Consider the following 21,846-nt stretch of genomic DNA (forward strand, 5'->3'; position numbering starts at 1 on the left):
TTTTTTATATAACTGTGTAGTTTGCATGATAAATAAGTGAAATTATAGTAGCGTAAAAGTTAAAAGACGGATAAGTGAACAATTATGTTTTTACGATCTATAATTTACTGAAACTTAACTCCAATAGGATGGTTCTTGTACACAATGGTAAGAACGAGTGTTAGTCTATTAAATAAATAAGGCTTTAATTTCTGTCACAATTTGACGCTTAAAAACATTTCCTACGGCAAATTATTAATATTGTGTTTTGCACTAGAGTTTTAACTAAAAGAAAATCCAAACGAAATCCATGGCATGCTTGCTGGTAGTCATAAACCATTAGCTGATTAATAGTTTTAGGAACCAATTCAACTTTTTATATGCCAATGAATTCTTTCATGAGCATTTTCGATACCTACCTTTTTTATAAACAGGGCCATATTATCAAATAAACAAAGTGGGTTGCTTTGGATCCCGCGAAATTAGATCCCCAAAAGCCTAGAGATTGCTTTGAAGTGTTTACAGAGAAAATTCTGTACTTACATTTAATTTGAATGTTTTAGACGGCTTGGAATGGCTTAATTTGGAAGCGGCTTTCATTTATTTAACACAGTAGATCTTTTTTTAATATATTCAAGCATCATTTAAATATTCAACATATTCAAGCAACATTATTTTAATAACATTCTGATTAATTACCTTTAGCAAGTTTTGTTTTACGTTGTTTTATAATTCCAAATGTATAGCGTTTTAGATTTTAAAAATATCTGATATTATTAAATAATATTTAAAATGTTTTTTAAAAATTGTAATTTCTTTCTACTTTATTCAAAATTACTTTTAAATTTGAATTTCGATTTCTTATATGATATATAGTAAAACTAACTCTCTTGAAAAAGACAGAAAAAGAAAGGAATAAATATTTTTTTTTAATTTCAATTTGTTTGATTTTGTTGCTTAGTTAAATAATTCCATGCAGAATAAAAATGTGTAGCACTGAGACTTGATGCAGGTGTGTTATCTGTAAAAGTCACGTGGTAGTAGCGTAAAATTTTAGAAAGATGAATGAAGTTTTTAGATGATATAATCATGATCATAATTGTCCTTTAAAACATTGTTGTAGTGACTGATAAACAAGGATGTATGAATGTCCCTGGCGTCAGACTTATGAGTCTCATCTGAGCAAAACATTAGTGTGTTCACCTGAAAATAAATTTTCAGAGATAAAAGATCATGAAAGGGTGAAAAAATAATTCCGTTTTCCGAATGTCATCTCTATTTATTAAACCCCTGATGATGACAAGGACGGAAAAATTATATTATACCCTGTGCCCCTGTTATACTCGATAAAAATTAATTTTAAAGTAATGGGGAAAAATTGAAAATATAACTTTTTCAGAAAAAGATATAAAGGGGAAAGTTTCACCAGGTTAATTTTAATGAAATCTCATGCTAAAAAGTCATATCAAAGCTCAGAATCGTAACATAAATTAATTTTCACGCTGTTTTTGCTACGAACGGAAACAACTTGAATAGTGTGAATGTTCAAATCGCGTCCGAGTCACCAATGTGGAGATTGCATTCCTGAGGACAGAGCCCGCGACGTTAGGGTCCGGAGCCGCGTAGCATAACCATTAGGCAAAAGTGACCACCATATCCCGACCTGGCTTATGAAGTACCACCACAAGTGTTTGCAGCAGTTATTGGCAATAATTTTGCTGGATTCCGAAAATGATTACAAATATCTAGATTTCAGCAAAACTTTGAGTTCGCAAGGAAAGTTCTATCCAACTTTTACTTAAATAGAAAAATCTCCCACTTTTGTTGATCTAGTTTTTGTAGCCTTAAATCAAAAATGGATTCAATTACTATTAACTTCATATTGCTCATTCTATGTTTTGAATCTAGGATTCGACTACGCTGTTCAAGTATGACACTAACTCAAAAATATAAAAAATATGAACTCATATAATTAATTATATTTCACAGATATGTGCTTATTTTTCTCAGAAATAAATAAAAAAATCAAATTAATGGAATTATAAATGCTTTCTTTCAAAAATTTTCAGTATCTTTTTCAAAAATAAAATTAACAGTTAAGATGCTAATTTTTTAACCGTCTTTTTCATGTCGACTCGCCTGACAGACGAATTGACGGAAGGGTTGACAGAAAAATTTTAATATTAAATAATGCTAATATGGTAAGTATCTAAAGTGAAGTTTTTAAAACATTTCAAAACTCATACTTAATTGCGTTTTTGAAACAACAAGAAATAAAGCCTATTTGTATGGTACAGATAGGCATTGAAAATATTAAAATATATTGTCGGTTTTCTCAATTTTCTATGATTTTGGTCAGTTATTATACATTAAATGGTGATTTTCTATTTTATTCTTCAAATCAAAATTTATCATTTCTATCAGTACAGTGTTTAATTGGGAGTTTAACATTTGTTTTTCGAAACTAAGTTTGTTCCTTACTCTCTATTAATAAAGCATTTCATTCTTCCATAATGCAAAATATTCCACATTTAATTACTTTCTTCAATACGGTTTCTTTCACTTTTAAATCACATAACAGCTAATAAATTATTAATGTCATTGTTAGTACTTCGATTGACGTTTTAACCAATCAAGTATTTATACAGCTGCTAGAATAGAATTTCTAAAGCTGTTGATAATTTTGTCATTTCTATTTAAAATTTGTCTACATTTTTTACTAACTCTCCTCGATTATACTGTTTACGATTATTACTTCTTTTTACAACGACACTTTGTAAGAGAACGTAAATATTAATGTATTTTTTATATTTGTTTTTAGAAGACTTGATTTATGTCATGTACTTATTTTTTTTAGATAAAGGATTTTTTTTACTACCATCTTTAACATCTGATTATAAGTAAATTTAGAGTGTTTAACATGATTGTTATCACACACATGTTAATTCCAATAAAGAATAATTACACATGCCAAATAAAGATGTTTATAAGTAGATTGTTACTTGTATTTTTTGGAATAACTAAAATGATTTACACTATGAATTGTTTTGTTGAAAGTGTTAATTACAAAACATAACAAATATTTATTTTGAACTGCATTATTCAGTTGTAAGGTTTATATATATATATATATATATATATATATATATATATATATATATATATATATATATATATATATATATATAATTCTATTGTTTATTTTTGTTGAATTGTTATTTTCTTGTAGATAGAATTTATCATACAAAATGTTTAGTTTAAATATTGAAATATACATTTTGGAATTTTCTGCTATCATTCATAAAAACTTACTTAACTTATGCAGTTACTTAATTTCTTCAAAATAGAAATATAAAAGAAAACTGTTCATTTGAATAATACAGTTAAAAATTTGTTATGTTTCAAAATTAAATTACTTAATTTCTGCTGCAAATAATTAATATATTTGCTCATCAATTTTACTTGAAGCTCTAATTAGTTATTATTACTTTATTTAATGTAAATTATATAAAGTTTCTTGAAATTAATTTCAGGTGTATTCAAACTTGGAATTAAATTGTTAATTAATAATACTTAGAATATTTAATTGCTTATAAACGGTGGAGAAATTATTTCTGAAAGATGAAAGAACATTGTAGTGTATTCGTTTTGTAGTTTTCACTGTGCCATTTTAAATTATGGGGTGGGAGTGGAATAATAGTTGATTCACTGTAAAATTTTTATTACTCGGAAGCATCAAGATAATAATTGAATTGTTTATGTAGCTTAATTAACTGATTTTATATTGGGATTTCATGATAATATTTTTATTTATAAGATATGGGCACTATTGCTACTCAACAGTAAATATGTTGACAAAACACCTTCATCTTGCTAATAATTTCGAAACATGTTCAGTATTTAACTATTTATGGTGGGTTATTTTTTTTTCTCTCTCTCTCTTTTCAAAATATGATAGATTTTGGTAAATAATACTAAAATATAAATATTTTAAAATAGCCATTAGATATAATGGGCATAATCATTAATTGGAACTTAATTGCTTATATAAAATTGAGATTAAATGTACAATTTATCATATTATATATCTTATGTAAATGCATTATCATCCTATTTGTTGTTTTTTAATTCATGAAATCTATCACAGGAAAGGCTTTTATATTACTCTATTTATGCAAATACAAGGTATTTTCTATGAGCATAAGAATTTGTTTTGGTCTTAATTTTTTCAAAGCATATTGAGTGGTTTTATTTTAAGCCAGTTTAAGATTTTAGTATTTGTGCATTAACCATATATCATTCGAAACTACTGACTTTACTGTGTGTCATTATAATGGGTATAATCATTAGATAGGTATGATATTTTTGGCAATCAATCTTTGACTTACAGTTAATATGTCAGTACTTGCTTTTTAAGTAATATTTGGTACTTTATCCCGTTAACTTGTCAATGCTTACGAAAATGCACCAATTCTTTTGCTACCTTTCGGTGATTATATCAGGTTTGGCAAAAATGGTCAACGGGATAATCCCAAAGTGCCTACTAATTTTTTAACGAGTGAAATTCTTAGATTATACTAATATAAGATGTCTAAATGCAGGGATATTTTTTTTTGACAAAAATACAATTGTTGTTCAAGTAAATTTATTTTTTCTGAATTCTGTTTTTGAAGGATCAATTTCTATGTATAATTTTATAAAACATCTACGTAATTAATATAAAAGATTCAATTGAATAACTTTTAAAGGGAAAGTTTAAATTGCTATATTTAAAGTTTGATGTATTAAATGGTAAATAGGTTTAAAATCTGTCGAGGTTTAGGAATAAAAATATTATATGCTCATTTTAATCATAATATTTTTCTCGTCTATTTTTATGAACCTAACTTTGTTTAATATTAATTCAGATTTTGCTTAAACTTTTCCTTAATGTATTTGTTTTTAGGCTTCTGGGGACACATCCTTGTCAGCTTTGGAAGCTCTTATGACTGAATTTTTTAGTCATAATACATCTAATGAAAGAAAAAGACAAATAGGTATTTTATAATCCATTTTGTCATTTCTGCTCTATAAAAGTAAACAGTATTACAAGGTTTTTAAATACCTATATAATAGTCCATGGCATTCGTGATTGTTTTGTAAAATTGTTGTATAAAATTATAATGCTAACAAATGATTTAAATTCTATTTAAAATTTATTAAATACACTAGTTTAACTGATATATGGCATATCATTCAATTTAATTTAATATTTAACAGTCAGGAATTTAATTGAGCATTTCTTTTAAAATTTAGAAATAAAACTGAATATTATTTATTCTCTTCAAGTTCTTAACTATTGTGTTATATTTTATGATGTCTCTTGCAGAGAAGTTGAAATGACTTTATAATGTTATTTATTTCATCAGAATATGTTTAAATTCTATAAGGGTAATTTTTATTTTTTATGGTAAAAGAATGCATTTTTGTAAAGAAGTTCATTATTTTATCCCTTCGCTACTTTTAATTCCAAATGAAAATATTTATTTTTATTGCTGTTTATTTAATATTTTTGTAAAAACAGAACTTATGGGTTATTTTTTTAGTATATTTTAATAATTATTGACATTGTATGTACTGATAAATTTTTAAATCATGCTATAAGAAAATATTATTTTTTTATATATTTTAATTTTTTAAATACTTTAATAGTATACCTGAAAATTAATCATAATTATTAAAACTCATATATATATTTTTAAAAAATGTTTGGAATGTTGATGCAGCTTATTTTTTTAAAATTGCAGTGTAATTTGAATTAGAATTTATTGGAACCTAGGATCTGGATATTTAATGAAAAAAGTTTATTTCTTAAAAGAAAAACAAAATTTGCTTATAAAGTATTATTTTACTGACTATAAAAACAGTTTCGTTACATTCTGTATACTTACCTATAATATTAAAATATGTCTGCTTGACATATCAAAATAATTTGTATCTCTGCCTTTTATTTGGGAAGTTTTTACTTTTGGAATTTTATACTCTCTTTTTCAAAGAATCCACATAACTGGAGATCAAATAGTTACTCTGTGGTATTTTAATGTATAATTTTTGAATTTTTTTTTCATATGAATTTTTTTTCTTGTAAGCATATTTGATGAATAAACATTATTTGTTTTCTTCCCTTTCCTGCCTTTGGAATTTATGATAGTCAATAAACTTCAGACTTCTGTGTATATGCACATTGCATATATTAATTGCAATTTAATGATGTAAGTGTTAAAATATTTTTCTAAACTTAAGCTTAATTTTTCTTTTATTTATTGCTTATACATATAGCATTTAATTACCTGTTTTCTCAAACCCCCTTCTAATAATCTTTTAAATATTTTTTTATCATGAAATATTTCTCTACTTTGTTATAAATATATTTTTCATTGCTTGTGTATTTTCCATTTCATTTTACATACCTTTTTTTCTTTATTTTTCAGAACAAATTCTAGATAATTTTAAAACTCAGCCTGAATGCTGGAGGCATTGTTTAAATTTCCTTTCCAATACATCCAACCAGTTTGTTATGATGTACTGCTTAACTGTGATAGAGGTAAGTAATTAAATAGTGTTATATTGTTTTAAAGCTTTATTATATCTATTTAAAATCTGATACTTTTGTATTATCTACATTTGCATGTAGATAATACGAAAGTATCAAATCACTATAAAAATCACTAAATGTCTTGCTTTTTACAACGCAATTAATCTCCAAAGATATAATGTCAATGTGGTCCATCAATATTTGCATCAGTGGTATCCAATTGACCCTAAAGCACATCATTGGCATGCAGTTAGACCAAAAGTTTCGCATTGACATGTTGTTAATACGCAAATATCCAGAATTTTAGTAAAATATATGAACATGAAATAAATTCAACTTATCTATATTTTTAGAAATTATTTATATTCTAATAATTTTAATTGAAATTTCGCTTAAACCATTTTACTTCTTATTTACCTAGAGTTCTGGCTTCCCTTGCTGCTCAGGGTGTAATTTTTATTTTAATGCCCTAATATTGAACTGCAGTATCGCATGAAATTCATGAGCATCAAAATAAATGCTTAACTAAATTTTGGTAAAATTTACTTCTCAAATTTATGTAAACTAAATTCTTTCTCATGGCATTTTTTTTTTTTTTTTCATTACTATGGTGAGCATATTAATCAAGTTCTGGCCAATACAAAGAACTTTTAAAGCTGCTAAAAGATTAACCTTGTATAAATTTGTACAGATTTATAAATCTGTAATATAAAAATAAATCCATTCCTGCTCATTTCCAAAAGAACATAATGTTTATATGTAATAATTTCTGATTAATCTACATAATAAAGATAATTTCCTAATGACTTGAACTCTGCCTTCACATTAACTTAAACTTCTGAGATGCGTGCTGTTATTTTCCCCAAAAAAACCAAAATACTGAGGTGGCAAAGTTTTTTCTAAAGCTATATAAGTTCCTAATACTTTCTCAGTCTCTTATTCTAACTTTTTGCCTTCCTATTTAATTTTCTGCACTTCTCTTCTTGTGACTTTTACAAATGAATCTTGAAGAAAGGATAAAAATTGGTCTAATTTGTTAAATAAAAATAAAAAGCGTTTAACAACTCCTTGCTTACTTCTTCAATTTATGTTTAAAATATATTGAAATATAAAATAAGTTTTCCTTTTGTTATTAACGGTGTGCATTCATTTTTATGGAATTTATAGCACATCATCAACCAAATGTGGATACGGATGCCTGCTCCTGATAAAGCTGAATTGCGAACCACTCTACGAATTTTCATGACCTCCAATCACCAGAAAGTTCCTACTTTCATATGTAATAAATTAGGAAAGCTTATTGTAGACATTGGTCGTTTGGATTGGCCACATTTTTATCCAGACTTTTTTATGAATATTCACCAGGTCAGTAAAAGTTTTTTTCTTCCTTTCTCTCTTGAAATAGTAAATAAATTAATGAAATATAAGCCATATTTCAGTTGGAAATATTAATAAAAAGAGCCATTTGAAAACCACCCATTCCTCTCCATATGAATCAGATAAAAACTGGACATATCCATTTATCCATATTTTAATCCATGTTATTATTGCTTGATTAATTTTTTTCTCTCAGGACAAACAACATTAAAAGTAATATAATATCATCTGAAAAAGAGCATTAAAAGTTTTCTCTTTGTTTCTGAATGGAATATTATATTTTTTATAATTTTCTTTTTTTATATTATCACATTCTCTAAAGTGTTGCACTGTTTAATGTGATACTGATAGTGTTACTATATGTGTTCATCTAGTCTTTCTAAAGGAATTGCATTAGAGCAAATAATTTTTTTAAAACATGCATCACATTTACATTGGCATCAATATTGCCGCATTGAAAAGAGGCAGTCGACTCTCCATGGCCAAATGGTCATAACACTGGTTCCATAATCAAGAGATTGCGAGTTTGAACCCCACTAGTGGCAATGCAATTCATAGTTTTTGTAAATATTTATTTCCTTGATTTTATGTCTTCCTTTATTTCATGTTCCAGAAAATTCTGGACCTTTCTTTGGTTTATCAGATAAGTGTTCTGGATTTTCTCACCGTCTCCAGAAAAGTATTGTGACACTTTTCCTGCTAGTATAAAAGTCGGAGATCTCTTAGTTATTGTGTTCTGAGTTCAGAGTTGAGTTAATAAATTGGTTTAGCTCTACTTCTTGTGTGTGCGTCATTGAGTTCCACACTGAAGTACCTATGTGACAATATTATAAGTTAAATTGAATTTTAAAAATGAGATAGATTCTAAAAAATTTACATTTTTCTTGCAGCACACAGTTGCAAAATCAAATTGCTTCTGATATAACCACTCAAATTTATTATTTTAAATTCCTCATTTAAAACTGAAATTTTTTAAAAGAAAACAAAAATGTGGAAATCTTACAGTACTTTATAACAATTGATTTAATTTTGTATAAATGTTTTCTGTATCAGATGATAGTATCAATAAATAATTTAGTATTGTTTTTCAGATATATTTTTTCAAAATTAAGGATGAGCTTCGTTAACAAAAAAGCTATAAATAATAGAATATGTTATTATATTTATAGTTTTGTAATTATATAAATAAAAGAATATGTAAGCAAATCAAGCAAAATTAGATTTTACAATAGTAGAAAATTTTTGTAATAAAAAAAGACTATCTAATTATTAATAACTGGAAAAATGTTTATTGGTGAATTATAATTAAAGTAGTATTTATTAACAAGTTTCATGAAAAAAGTCTTAAATTTTTGATCCATTAATTTCAGCTATGGTTTATAGTGAAGGATCTGAGGTTCTTGAGACAACCCAGTAACAAAAATAAATGGGTTTTGTATGATAAATTTCTTTGATTGCTATTACTATTACATAATATTTTGATTTTATAAAACAGCTCATCACATCTTGTACATATTTGCTTTCAAAGAGGTATTTCCTGTTTTATTATACAATTTAATCCATATACATTAATAATTCTACAGTCATGTTTAAGTATTAATTCACATAATAGTTTTGTACATTTTTACTGATAAGAACAATTTTGTTATGTTTTAGTATAGTTGAATTGTATACTTTTATATTATCATGATATTTATTTAATAAATTAGATATCATTTTCTGCAAATTCACATGATGCAACTCTTATAGTTAGCTCAAGCACCTGAAACAGCTCCTCTGGGCTTGATGTTAATCCAAACTGCATTTGAAGAATTTACTAGCCCAAGGGAAGATCTTGCTGTTACTCGTAAAGAAGAACTTCATAGATTGATGTTGGAACAAGTTCCCATTGTTTTAAACATTCTTGCTGGTTAGTTTTATTTATATATTTCTAATATGACCATATTTAGTTTTGAAATCAATTGAAGATTTATTCTTAAATATTTTTGCTTTTATGTGCAGTTCATTTAAGAAACAAGGAAATGAAATCAGCATTTAAAATTAACAGTTTTGGATAATTGTTTCAATGCATCATATATAGAATTTTATTTCCTTTACATTTATGAAATTTCATTTATAAATTTAAAGAATGTTTATTCATATAAATGAATTTAAATATTCCAATTGCGTGTGTGGGGGGGTCCTTGTATTTATCCTTCTTATTTATTCATTTTGGAATATCATGAGAAGGTATGTATATCCTTGGATTTATTGAATTTCTTGCCTGATATTGATTAATTTCCATTTCATGCATTTAATATCCATAGTGAATGAATTAAAATTTAATATTTACAATAACAAAGAAATAAAATTTGCAGTATAAAAAGTTCCATTATTGGTATAAGATATTTAGAATATATTTGAATGAAAAGGGAACAATGACACAATATAGATTTTTAAATTATTGGGTTAAAAAAAAAATTTTAATGCATATGATCTGAAATACTTTTAATTTCTCTTGACTACTCATTCATATTTTCTTGAAGAAAAAAAATATTAGAAGGCTTCCTTTTAATTTAATACTGATTATGTAAGTCCATAAATAGTATTAAATGAATTGAATTTATTTCATAATTACTTTAAATATTTAATAATATATAATTCCAATGGTAAAATAATAATAATAATAATCTTGGCTGTCATTTTTATCAATTTTAGTTTTGGAAGATAAATTCTTACTTGTACTTTGTTACTTCTCATTCCCTTTCTAGCAATATTTTGAAAGTGTTAATATTTTTAAACAGAGTAATGATACTCATTTTACCAATTTCTTAAAATTATAATTTTTAAGATCCTTATTGTTTATGTAATGGTATTAATGCAAAGAAATAAATGAAAAAGTAATACAAAGAGTAGAATGAAACATCATAAAAATGTTACCCAAGTTATAATTCTCTAAGTTATTGCATATTCAAATTTATTCCAAAAATTAATAAAATTGTTATTAATTTGGAAAATGAATCTTTCTAAAAGCAGTTATAATTTTCTTATTAAAGATATCTCAGGATTGAACTTCTGGCTTTGAAATAGCTTGGCTTTGAAATTTATTACAAAACTAAAGTTCCCACTAATTAAAAAGATAGTATTTGAAATATTTTATTTTTTATTTATTCATATGATTTTCAGAGAAATAATTTCATTATTAATACCAAAATGCAATATATCGCATTGAGATGCAAAAATTATGTTTCAGGTCATTTGGATGCTGTTTTGGAAAAACACAGTCATCTAGTAACTGCAACTCCTCCCCCTTCTCCTACCCATTATCAAAACAACAGCCAGCAAACACTTTTCAGTACTTCTCCATTACACACAGGTAAAAATTATTATATAAATGGTATTTTTCATTTAGTATTAAATTGAATAGAATATTGTTGGCAGATAATATTGGCAATGGAATTATTTTATGGCAGTTAAAAAATTGTATGAAATATTTTGTTTATATCAGGATACAATATAAAAAGACATATCTTTCGTTATTTGAAATAGAACATTATTATGCATAAATAGAAGTGTATACTTAATCGATATATATATATACGAGGGCAATTCAGAAACTAACCTCCGGTTGATTGAAAAAAATACACCAAGTTAAGTAAAAATATTTTAATATATACATCTTACAACTACATCTTTGCACTATTTTTCGACATAGTCTCCATAACGATTGAGGCACTTATCGTATCTCTTCACAAGCTTTGAAATTCCTTCTGCATAAAAATCACCCGCTTGTGCCTTGAGCCAGCCTGTGACCGTATCTTTGAGCTCTTCGTCGTCATCAAACCGCTGGGACCCAAGCCATTTCTTCATACGCATGAAGAGGTGATAATCGCTTGGCGCCAGATCTGGGCTGTAAGGTGGATGGTTGAAAACGTCCCACTTGAAGGACTCAAGAAGGGCTGTTGTTCTGCGAGCAGAGTGAGGACGGGCGTTATCATGCAAAAAAACGATACCGGAAGTCAGCATACCACGGCGTTTGTTCTGTATAGCCCGTCGTAATGTTTTTAGTGTTTCACAGTACACGTCTTGATTAATGGTCGTCCCACGTTCCATGAATTCAACCAACAACACCCCTTTGGCATCCCAAAACACCGTTGCCATCAGTTTTCTCGCAGAAAAATCTTGCCGGGCTTTTTTTGGTTTGGTAGGCGAATCTGAATGTGCCCACATCTTTGATTGTTCTTTTGTCTCAGGGTTCACGTACTTAATCCAGGTTTCGTCACCGGTCACGATTCTGTTTAACAATGGTTCTCCTTCGTCCTCATAACGTGACAGAAAGTCTAATGCAGAGGCTATTCTTTGACTTTTGTGGTGGTCGGTAAGAATTTTGGGCACCCATCGTGCACAGAACTTACGGTAACCCAATCTTGCTGTCACTGTCTCGTACAAAAGAGTCTTAGAAATCTGTGGAAAATCAGTAGACAACTCCGCCATTGTGAAACGTCGATTTTCACGAACTTTTGCATCAACTGTCTGAACGAGTTCGTCAGTCACCAAGGATGGTCTACCACTCCTCTCTTCATCATGAACGTTTTCTCGTCCACTTTTAAATAAACGTACCCATTCACGGACAACTCCTTCACTCATAACTTTTGGTCCGTACACGGCACAAAGCTCACGATGAATAGCTGCTGCAGAGTATCCTTTGGCTGTAAAAAACCTTATAACAGCACGCACTTCACATTTGGCGGGATTTTCTATTGCAGCACACATTTCAAACTGCCACAAAAACTAAACTAGCGCAGGTACGATGTTCACTCGACTACGGCTTGATGCCGACTGACCTGCTGAGTGTGTGAATGCACAGATGGCGCACTACTCCCCCCACTACCCTCACTGTGACCAATCGGAGGTTAGTTTCTGAATTGCCCTCGTATATATATAATTATGATTTCAATGTGTTTTCTTTTTTCTACTTTTTTAAAGCTTGGAAATTTCTTAAAAAAATTTCAAAATAATTATAAATAAGTTTTACAATGTACATTTATTTGTATAATTTTAAAATTACAATTTCTACTTCAAAATACATTTACATTTTTAATTAAATTTTCAATGTAAATTATTTCATTAGCATTTAACTCTTTTTTTTATGATAAAGAAATTTTTTATCATATAAAAAATTTCTTTTTTATATGATTCTGCCATAATCCTTAATATTTTATAAATGATAAAAATGGAGAAAGAAAACATCTTTATATAACATCATTATTATCAGTGGCAAATCAATTTACTAGAATGGCAAAAATTACAGTATGCATTATGACATCTATAATTAATCTTTAATAATAAGATAATAATAGACAACTTTAAAAATTAGTTACTAATTTTAATAAATTAGTGACTAGTTACGATAAATAGAATACAATCAACATGTAACAGTTTCAAAACTTTTTAAAAATGAGGAGTGTGTGTGATTTTTTTTTTCTTTTCCCCTTCATATTTATTGCCATGTAAAACAAAACAAGACAAAGCTTGTTGGAAAAGGGCATAGACATGTTCAACAACTAACTGTAATCTAGAAATATAATATTTCATTTGAATTTACCATTAACCAAAATAAATTTGAATTTAGAAGATTTTATTACATTATGTTTGATAAAGATTTCAAGAGTTTGGAGGGGGGGATTAATTTACCAAGGGTTTCAAATTAGCTAGGCTCTGTGGTATTTAAAATGCAGGGAATTTAATTTGGGAGTTTCATATTCAGCCTTGATTCTGTTATTCATTTCTTTTTACACGCTCTCATCATGAATTATCACTAGTTATAATACTATATTTAAATTTTTTTTTGTTTCCCATTTTATTAATAGGTAGCCTCCTGAGTGGCATGTTCAAATCCAGTAGCAAGAATCCCTTCCAGTGTATGCCACCTCTTGACGATGAATCTCATCAGCTAAGCGTGTTGTCTCTGAAATGCTTGGCCCAACTGCTGAGCTGGATCCCACTTTCATCCTACATTACGTCCTCCTTATTAACCACGGTTTTTCATTTTGCTAGTTTTGGCTGTCATCCTGAACCTGTAAGCATTGATGTATGTTTTTGGCACCTCTGGATGAGCTGTTCTCTTGGTTTTCTACTCTATTAACATTTTTCTGCTTTCATAAATAACATCTATTTCATTCAATTATTGTGCATTATTTCATATTTATTCACTTTAGATATGTTTTAAGATTTCTTGCTATTTAAATCTGCTTAGCAGTTGTAAATTTTAAAATTTTATCATCTAAACAACTGCATTTTTCATTTCTTTCACTTCCAAAGATGATAATTCATACTTATTTATAAGATAAAATATCTCAAGATAATAATTATTTGATTTCATGTTTTAAAAATTCATCTCATTCCTTCTAAATATATATATTTTTTTTAATTCTAAATTGCTGAGCATTTTAATTTCAAATTGTTGACTTGTTGAGTATTTTTAGAGAGTTCATGAAATTTTGTAATTTTCATGTCTCGTAGTATAATACAGTTTTAAATAATAGAACTGTGCTTCCTCTGTGGTTAATGATTATGGATTAGATGATCCTAAATTCCGTAATTCAAAATTTTTTCTGTGCATAGATTCTTTATATTGTTGTCATGGAATAACTTCTTTTTTAATAATGATTTAAGGCATTAAAATGAAAATATTTATTCAATCAAAGTATTTGTTTATATTCTTAAACGTAATGGTTACATAAAAATAAATCTGCCATTTAAATTTTATCTATACCCCTACTCAAAGTAAATAATTCAGCTTAGTTAACCAGCAAATTCTTATGCATATGTGTATGTTTGAGGAATATAGCTGGATGTCCTGAATTTGGTATTTATTTCCTTGTACAATTTATTATAATTTTAAAGCTTTACAAATGTTCTTTGTTAAAATACTTTATTATTTCCTGATTACTAGAACCTCTGAAAGTCTGTGCAGGTAAAGGAAGCTGTTTGTTTTTCTCAGTGACTTGTAATTATTTGGTATTTTCTGTGATCAATAAGCACTAAAAATTATCTAAGTTCCAGAAAAGCATTGTGAATTTTTCAATACTCCATACTCACAGTGATGCTTTAAAAGAAATTAATACAAATTGTGTGTACAGTAATAAAACTAATCATTCTGTGGGTCTAATTGGCATCATTCTGTGGGTTGGATTGTGGGTCTGATTGGATCATTCTGTGGTCTATCTGGTGTCTCCAGTGAAATGATACACCAGTTATCTGAAATTAGAATTTATTATTCCAAAGTTTTATATATATATATATATATATTTCAATTTTTAACAGTTAACAATAATTCAGTATACATCATTGATAACCAAATTCCTGTAAATTTTTCTCTTTTTGCACTGAATTCAGTTTTGAAGACTTTTTATAATTGTTGCCCCCCTTTCTCTTTGTATTTCTTTAACACTAAACATACCAACATTTAATTGATACTTTAAAACTGTCATTCCAGTAGTTTTAGTATTAAAAAAATGTTAGTATAAGATATCAACTATATTACATTTTTAACTGTAATTCAATATCCAAAGAAAAACTCCTAATTAACAAAAAATGTAAATGAGTATTGCCTCAATATCAAACCATTTGTTATGTAACTCAAATTAAGATTTCAGTTTAAAAACATTTCTGTTTTTAATATAATTAAAGTTATGTTGATAGTTTTGGAATGACTGTTTTCAGTTTATAAATAAATTCTATTAATTTAATTAATTTTCATCTTTATTATTAATTTTTATTATTTTTATTTAATTAATTTTCATTATTAATTATTATTAATAATATTATTAATTTTTATTTCTTAAAAACTGAAAACGATTGTGTCTGTGTGTAGTATTAAATTACTATGAAATAAATTTTAACTGATGAATATTAACCCTTATTATTTGTATCCTTCCTTGATTGAAATATTCCACCGTTTAATCACTGTTGATAAAGACAAGAAGGTATGAAATCATGAGACAGAATGTATTGAGGGATAATTTTTATTGGGCAATTATATTTTTCTGTTAAAACCTCAAAATATTCTTTTGAAAATACAAGATTAAATTTCAAGGTATAAAATTCAAGATTCATCCTATAAATTTTGTTAAAACCTTGAGTGTTAAATAAATGCATGCGCACTTTACTAATGTCTAAACGTAGAAAGATAGAGTGGTAGAGGTTGGTGACACCAGTTTAATTTGCTTTAAATTTTGACATTTTGTAGCTTTTATTAATTATATTATTTCAAAAAAATTTATGAGGCTGACCAGATTATATAACAGTATTTTGATAATGGTAATTTGATTTTTAAAAAATGAACAATTTAAACATAAAAAAAGCATTACTTGGGGGGGGGGATAGATCAAATATTTAAGATTTAAAACTAATCCATTAAAAACTTTCTTTTCTGAGAAAGTCTGAACTCTAAATCTGCATAGTATTGTTTTATTCTTTTCTCATATTTGTAGGTTATGAATGTTGGTATGCAACAAGCTCAGACATTAAGAAAAAACACTGATTTGGGCATTCAAGCTATGGGCTGCATCAATGAAATAATGTCCAAACATTGCATTCCAGCTGACTATGAAGGTTTCTTATTGCAAGTCTTTCAAGATACGTTTCATCTGTTGCAAAATTTGACAAAAGACAATTCAAAAAATGCATCAAGTAGAAATACATTAGCTGATATTGATGATGTGTAAGACTTTGTTATTATTTTCTATAATTATTGTCTCTGTTGAATCATAGTTTTTATGCCTTGTAAAAATTTGTACTGGTTTTTAATATGATGTTTTAATCTTGTCCAGGGATTCTATTTTATATACATATTTTTTACTAGATTATTAAATTTTAATTTTAATGTTTAGAAATTTATTTCTGTCCTTTATTGAGATGTTTTTCTTCAAAGGACAGATTATTATGAAAAAGGAAGTTAAAATTAAAGCAGTAACTTTTAAAAGTTTAACTGGTTTCATTTCTTACTGTACAGTTTTAACTGAGCTTATATTTTTATGAGAAATTCATCAGGTATTGTAAACATCTTATCTGTAATTATTTTCTTTAAAAAGATAATTTTCTTTCAAAAGGATAAGATTTCTAGATAATATTTAAAAGCTAAAAACTATTTTTATAAATATACCATTGCTTTGCTATATGTTTTAAATCCAGTGTTTTCCACAACAGAATTACAAAGAAAAATTACATAAAAATTAATGGGTTTTACCATGGCACTAGGAGACTTGAGAAATTAGGAAAACACAAGGAAATTAAAATCGTCTATAAAAAAGGAAACTGCTGGGAAATTTGAAATATTTCTTATAAACCTGGGAAATACTGGGAATTTAAAATTTCTTAAGGTTTTTTTTTTTTTTTTCATTTAAAAAAATTGCCACAATTACTTTAAAAACTAAATAACGCCATTGTTAAACCACAGAAGCTCGCCCCTTTCTACTCATTCCTCTTTTCTTCTTCTTCTATATAAATCAGTTCTATTTCTAAAACTAAGAAAAAAATACCAATATTGTAATAATGACTACAGTTATTTAATTACTTGTAGAACTAATAGAAATACTGGAATTGAAAAAAGACACTTTTTAATAGTGTTTTATACTTGTGCAGAGTATCACAAAAAAAGTATTTGAATGCTCGTCCAAAGATTTTATTGTTTAAGTTGCACCTTGTTTATGTCAGCATTTAATGAAAAACAAGGCAGTGTTACATGAAAAGAGAATGGTTGATCTGTTTCAACTTCTTTATTCCAGAGAAGAGATTTCCACTGAATGTTAAGAATGCAAAGATACAATTTGAAATTTAAAAAAACACACTCACACAAAGCTTGATTCATTTAATGAAGAAATTCACTTAGATGATATATATTCTAGTGTTTTGAGGTCCAAAGAATTTTCTGATTTGGGTATGTCGTAATAATAATTCATGTACATCACAATGCAGTACAACTGTAGGAAGTGGATTTAATACAAACAAGAAATGTTTGTTGAAACTCTGAAAGAATATTCTTTAATTTGTCTAAAAACTGTATATGGTGCCTTAAATTTTAATGGAGATGTCTTAAACTCAAAAAAGTTGTAAAAATAGTACATTTAAGGTATTGTGAAGCTTCAGAAAAGTAGAAAAAATATTGGGGGGGGGGAGAGTCCAATAAATGCAAAATAGTTTTGCAAATTGAATAGTTGTGAACGAAGGGGGAAAAAAATGAATTTAATGACTAAAAACTCATTTCAGATGTTGTAGAAATTGATGCTCAAATATATGAATTAGCTTTTTAAAAAATCTTGTAATGTTTTTCTTTTGTAATTATTAAATGGTTTGCATCATGACAGCAAGAATGTTATTTTATATTTTTCATGACTTTATACTTGAGTCCATAATTTTTTATTTTAAATTAGATGACATGAGAAAATGATAAATATCTTCCCCCCCCCCCCTTTAGCATGTGAACTTGTCTTGCAAAATTGTTGGCATAATAAAGACAGGGCTTTTTTTTTCTGTGTGCAAATATAAATATTAATTTACTTTACTATTATTTCAAGTAAGGATGAATTGTTGTTCACGTCCCTTTACTTCTTCCACTAAGTGGGACCATTAGGGTATTTTTTATTCTATTGTATTATAATTAGCGCATGAGTGCTATTCATTCACTTCCTCTTATACTGTAGAAGTGCATAAATAGCACCTCTGTACAAAAAAAACAACAGATTTTTAGATTTTAATAGCAAGTTTAAGTAGAAATGTCTCATTTCGAAACTCAATAAGCAGTTAATGTGATATTAATAATATATTATATGCATAATTTATCATGAGTTCTTCAATACTATAGTGTATGTTTTCGACAGTTAAAGAATGTTTTTATTTACTGTATTGTTTCCCCTACATAAAGGGGTCTTTTTTTTTATATATATAATTTTTTAAATTCTATTTTCAGTTATGTGGAAAAGTTTACAGATTTCCTCATGCTTTTTGTAACTCATCATCTAAAAAGATTTGAAAGTAATGAACAGTTTCCTATATTAGAATTCTTAGCTTTATTGTTCAAGTATACATTTCAACAGGTAATTTTTTAAAATTGTTATTAAAGTTATTGCCTCCTCCTGTTTTCCAATTTTTTAAGCAATGTGTATAACTACTTTTTATCATTTCTAGCCAAGCCATGATGGATTTTACTCGTGCCTTGAGGTCTGGAATGTATTTTTGGATTATTTGAGTTACAAATTGAAAAATGAAAACAATAACTATGAAGTAACATTAAACAAGTAAGTAAAATTTTATTAAAATGGATTTTATATTTATTTTATGATCTTTCTTTTGGACTGTTGGTAGTTTTAAAGAATTTTTATGCACAGACATACATTTTTGTACATATATTTATATTGCCTGATTGCAAGATATTGTGTTTGTAAATTTATGTAATCTTTTTATGAGATATATATTTTTAATTTTATAAGTATCCCTTATAACTTAGAAATATATGATTATAAATGAAAATTATACTAGATTTTTCCAAATAACAGTATGAATTAATTTATGAAATAAGTGGGCGAGACTTAATAATAGACTAGACAGATATTTTAAAACTATACAAGAATGCATTTGGAATAACTAGAGTATGAAAAAAATAATCAGAAACTTTTATGTATATTTTAGATATAATTTAATAATCAGGCTAAATTACTATTTAGCTTACATGTAGAGAATTTATAACATTAGGTAACTTACCTTATCGGTTTTTATTCGTATATTAAACATTTTCAAAACTTTAGATATTTTTATGTTTTTAATATATTATCTTACATCAAATATTTCTTATGAAACTTTTAAAGCTATCATACAAAATATTCTTTCTCTTTTTTTTTATTACATATTTTTTTATTATAGGTATAAAGGTGTTTTATTAGCTTTAGTTCAAGAAATTTTTAGAAAATTGCAATTTCGTTACAATCAATCTAGTTTAGAAGAACTGGATGATGAAGATTTAGATGATGATGTAAGTTTTTTTGTTTTTTTTTGTTTTAGTCCCTTCCCTTTGAAAAAGAAGGGGGAGAGTGAAATCATAAGTATTATGATTATTATTAATTTGAATCTTTTTCTCTTTCACTTCTGTTCTCCTTTTCTGGTAATAAAAGAAATATGTAATATGCATCCTCATTTTTTATAATTTTTTTTAATTAATATAATTTATAAAATAACTCCTAAAATTTCACAAACATCATAGAAAAATTATTTTTAACAGTAGTATAGTTATTTTTAATAGTTGATGCTTTGTTCTTAATTCATTTTTTATAAAATTCATGATATGTGTATTTTTCTGGTATATTGCTTAACATTGAAATAAATTATATGCATTAATAAATTTAACTGGTCAGAAAAATTTTATTGAGGTAATAAGCTTTGTTTATGTACTTTTATTGTGTATATTTAAAAAGTATTTGATGTTAAAATTTCATTAAAATCTGTTTCTTTATTAAAATTTGTTCTCAGCTGTATTTTTACATTGTGTTATTATCGCATTTAGGATATTTCTTTTATTATTGGCCATTGTATGAACTATCATCTACATTTTTTAGAATTTAGTCTTTTAAATACTGAATACCCTTGAGATGAATTAATGGGCATTAAAAAATAAATTATCAAAAAAAATTTTATGAAAGATTATTTAATTATTTCAAATTAGAAAAAGGGGGAAAATAAAGATTTATTATGATGACAAAGACTTTTAAATGTGTTTGAAAAAAATTTTGGAAAGAGTTAAAGCTTTTATATTAAGGCAGAATTTTAGTGTGCAAAGCAAGATTGGTGAAGGTAAAAATTACATGAAAATCAAATCAGGATTTTGTGGAAGCACCATGGCAAGTCATTTGAAATACCAGAAAATTTTTTTAGGTTTTTAATGGGAGATTATCTGGATGGAAAATTGGCTGCTGATTTCTTCTGATTAAAGTTATAAAATCATTTTAATTAAAGGAGGATAAGGAATGCATATAATATCCTATAAAGGATGCAACTATATAGGTTAATTTCTGATTATTGAATAATTAACATTAGAATTTTTATAGAAATTTGGAGGTTTTTTTTAATTAACTCTTAAGTGTAGAAATTTTAAGAGCTTTTTTGAAGAAAGCATTCCTTTCATATTTGCAATATCTGGTTATTATTTGTGTTGTCTTTAAGAACCTCAGTTTTCTTTGATGTAGCTTTGCAAACCCAAATGGGATATGAATATATGCAAGAACTGGATGAAGCTAAATGAAGCATCTTATTATAGATAGAAAGTTCAATACTTCTACAGATAAAAGACTGTTGTCTTCTGAAGGCTTTATTACATTGCTTCTTAATATGTTCACTATAACAGTGAAAGATTCTGAGAATTTAAGAATCATCCCAAGATATTAGTTTTTTGTGTGTGTTTGGGTATTTTTAATTTTAATTGTGGGTTAATATTAGTGTGAAATTTTACTGATTTTTCAATGTATTTTAATTGCTTTATTCTGTTACTCTACTGTTCTTGCTTATATTGCTTTTTCTAATACCACATAACAAATTATTTTCAAAGGTTAACTTTTTTTGTAGGTAGATTTTTGTATCCTATAATCGTTTTTAATGTTTTCTGATTATTTTTTTTTCCCAGTCTTTTACTGAATGGCAATCTTTTTTATGCCAGTGTTTGGAAATTGCATCAAAAGTATCTGAACTTCTCCCCCATGAAATTTTTCACTTGGTTGTAAGTCATATTTAATTTATTGCAATTTATGATTGGCTTTCCCTTTGGATGAAAAATGTTTATTTTTAAATTAATAACATGTATTTTTGATCATTCTAATTTTAAATTGGAAAGATATGTTCAAATTATTACCTTTATTAATAAGAATTTGTGAAAAAAATAATAAAATGTCAGA

The 21,846-nt window shown here is 26.8% G+C and overlaps 1 protein-coding gene across 2 annotated transcripts in view; it reads left to right on the forward strand.

Moving 5' to 3' along the window:
• The first annotated feature begins 2,106 nt into the window (after positions 1-2,106).
• The window catches only part of LOC129981285 (exportin-6-like), a 35,582-nt gene continuing 15,842 nt past the window's right edge, over positions 2,107-21,846 (forward strand). Inside the window, exons 1-12 of one of the 2 annotated variants that reach the window (XM_056092058.1) lie at positions 2,107-2,180; positions 4,925-5,015; positions 6,450-6,562; positions 7,721-7,918; positions 9,680-9,839; positions 11,163-11,285; positions 13,780-14,000; positions 16,405-16,634; positions 18,879-19,005; positions 19,097-19,206; positions 19,829-19,937; positions 21,579-21,671. In XM_056092058.1, coding sequence (XP_055948033.1) covers positions 2,178-2,180; positions 4,925-5,015; positions 6,450-6,562; positions 7,721-7,918; positions 9,680-9,839; positions 11,163-11,285; positions 13,780-14,000; positions 16,405-16,634; positions 18,879-19,005; positions 19,097-19,206; positions 19,829-19,937; positions 21,579-21,671 — 1,578 coding nt within the window. In that variant the 5' untranslated portion in view covers positions 2,107-2,177. The remainder of the gene's footprint in view (positions 2,181-4,924; positions 5,016-6,449; positions 6,563-7,720; positions 7,919-9,679; positions 9,840-11,162; positions 11,286-13,779; positions 14,001-16,404; positions 16,635-18,878; positions 19,006-19,096; positions 19,207-19,828; positions 19,938-21,578; positions 21,672-21,846) is intronic. The other variant, XM_056092059.1, reaches the window with a different exon arrangement.

Source organism: Argiope bruennichi, chromosome 8 (genome assembly GCF_947563725.1).
Source record: "Argiope bruennichi chromosome 8, qqArgBrue1.1, whole genome shotgun sequence".
In the NCBI taxonomy this organism is placed as follows: Eukaryota; Metazoa; Arthropoda; class Arachnida; order Araneae; family Araneidae; genus Argiope; species Argiope bruennichi.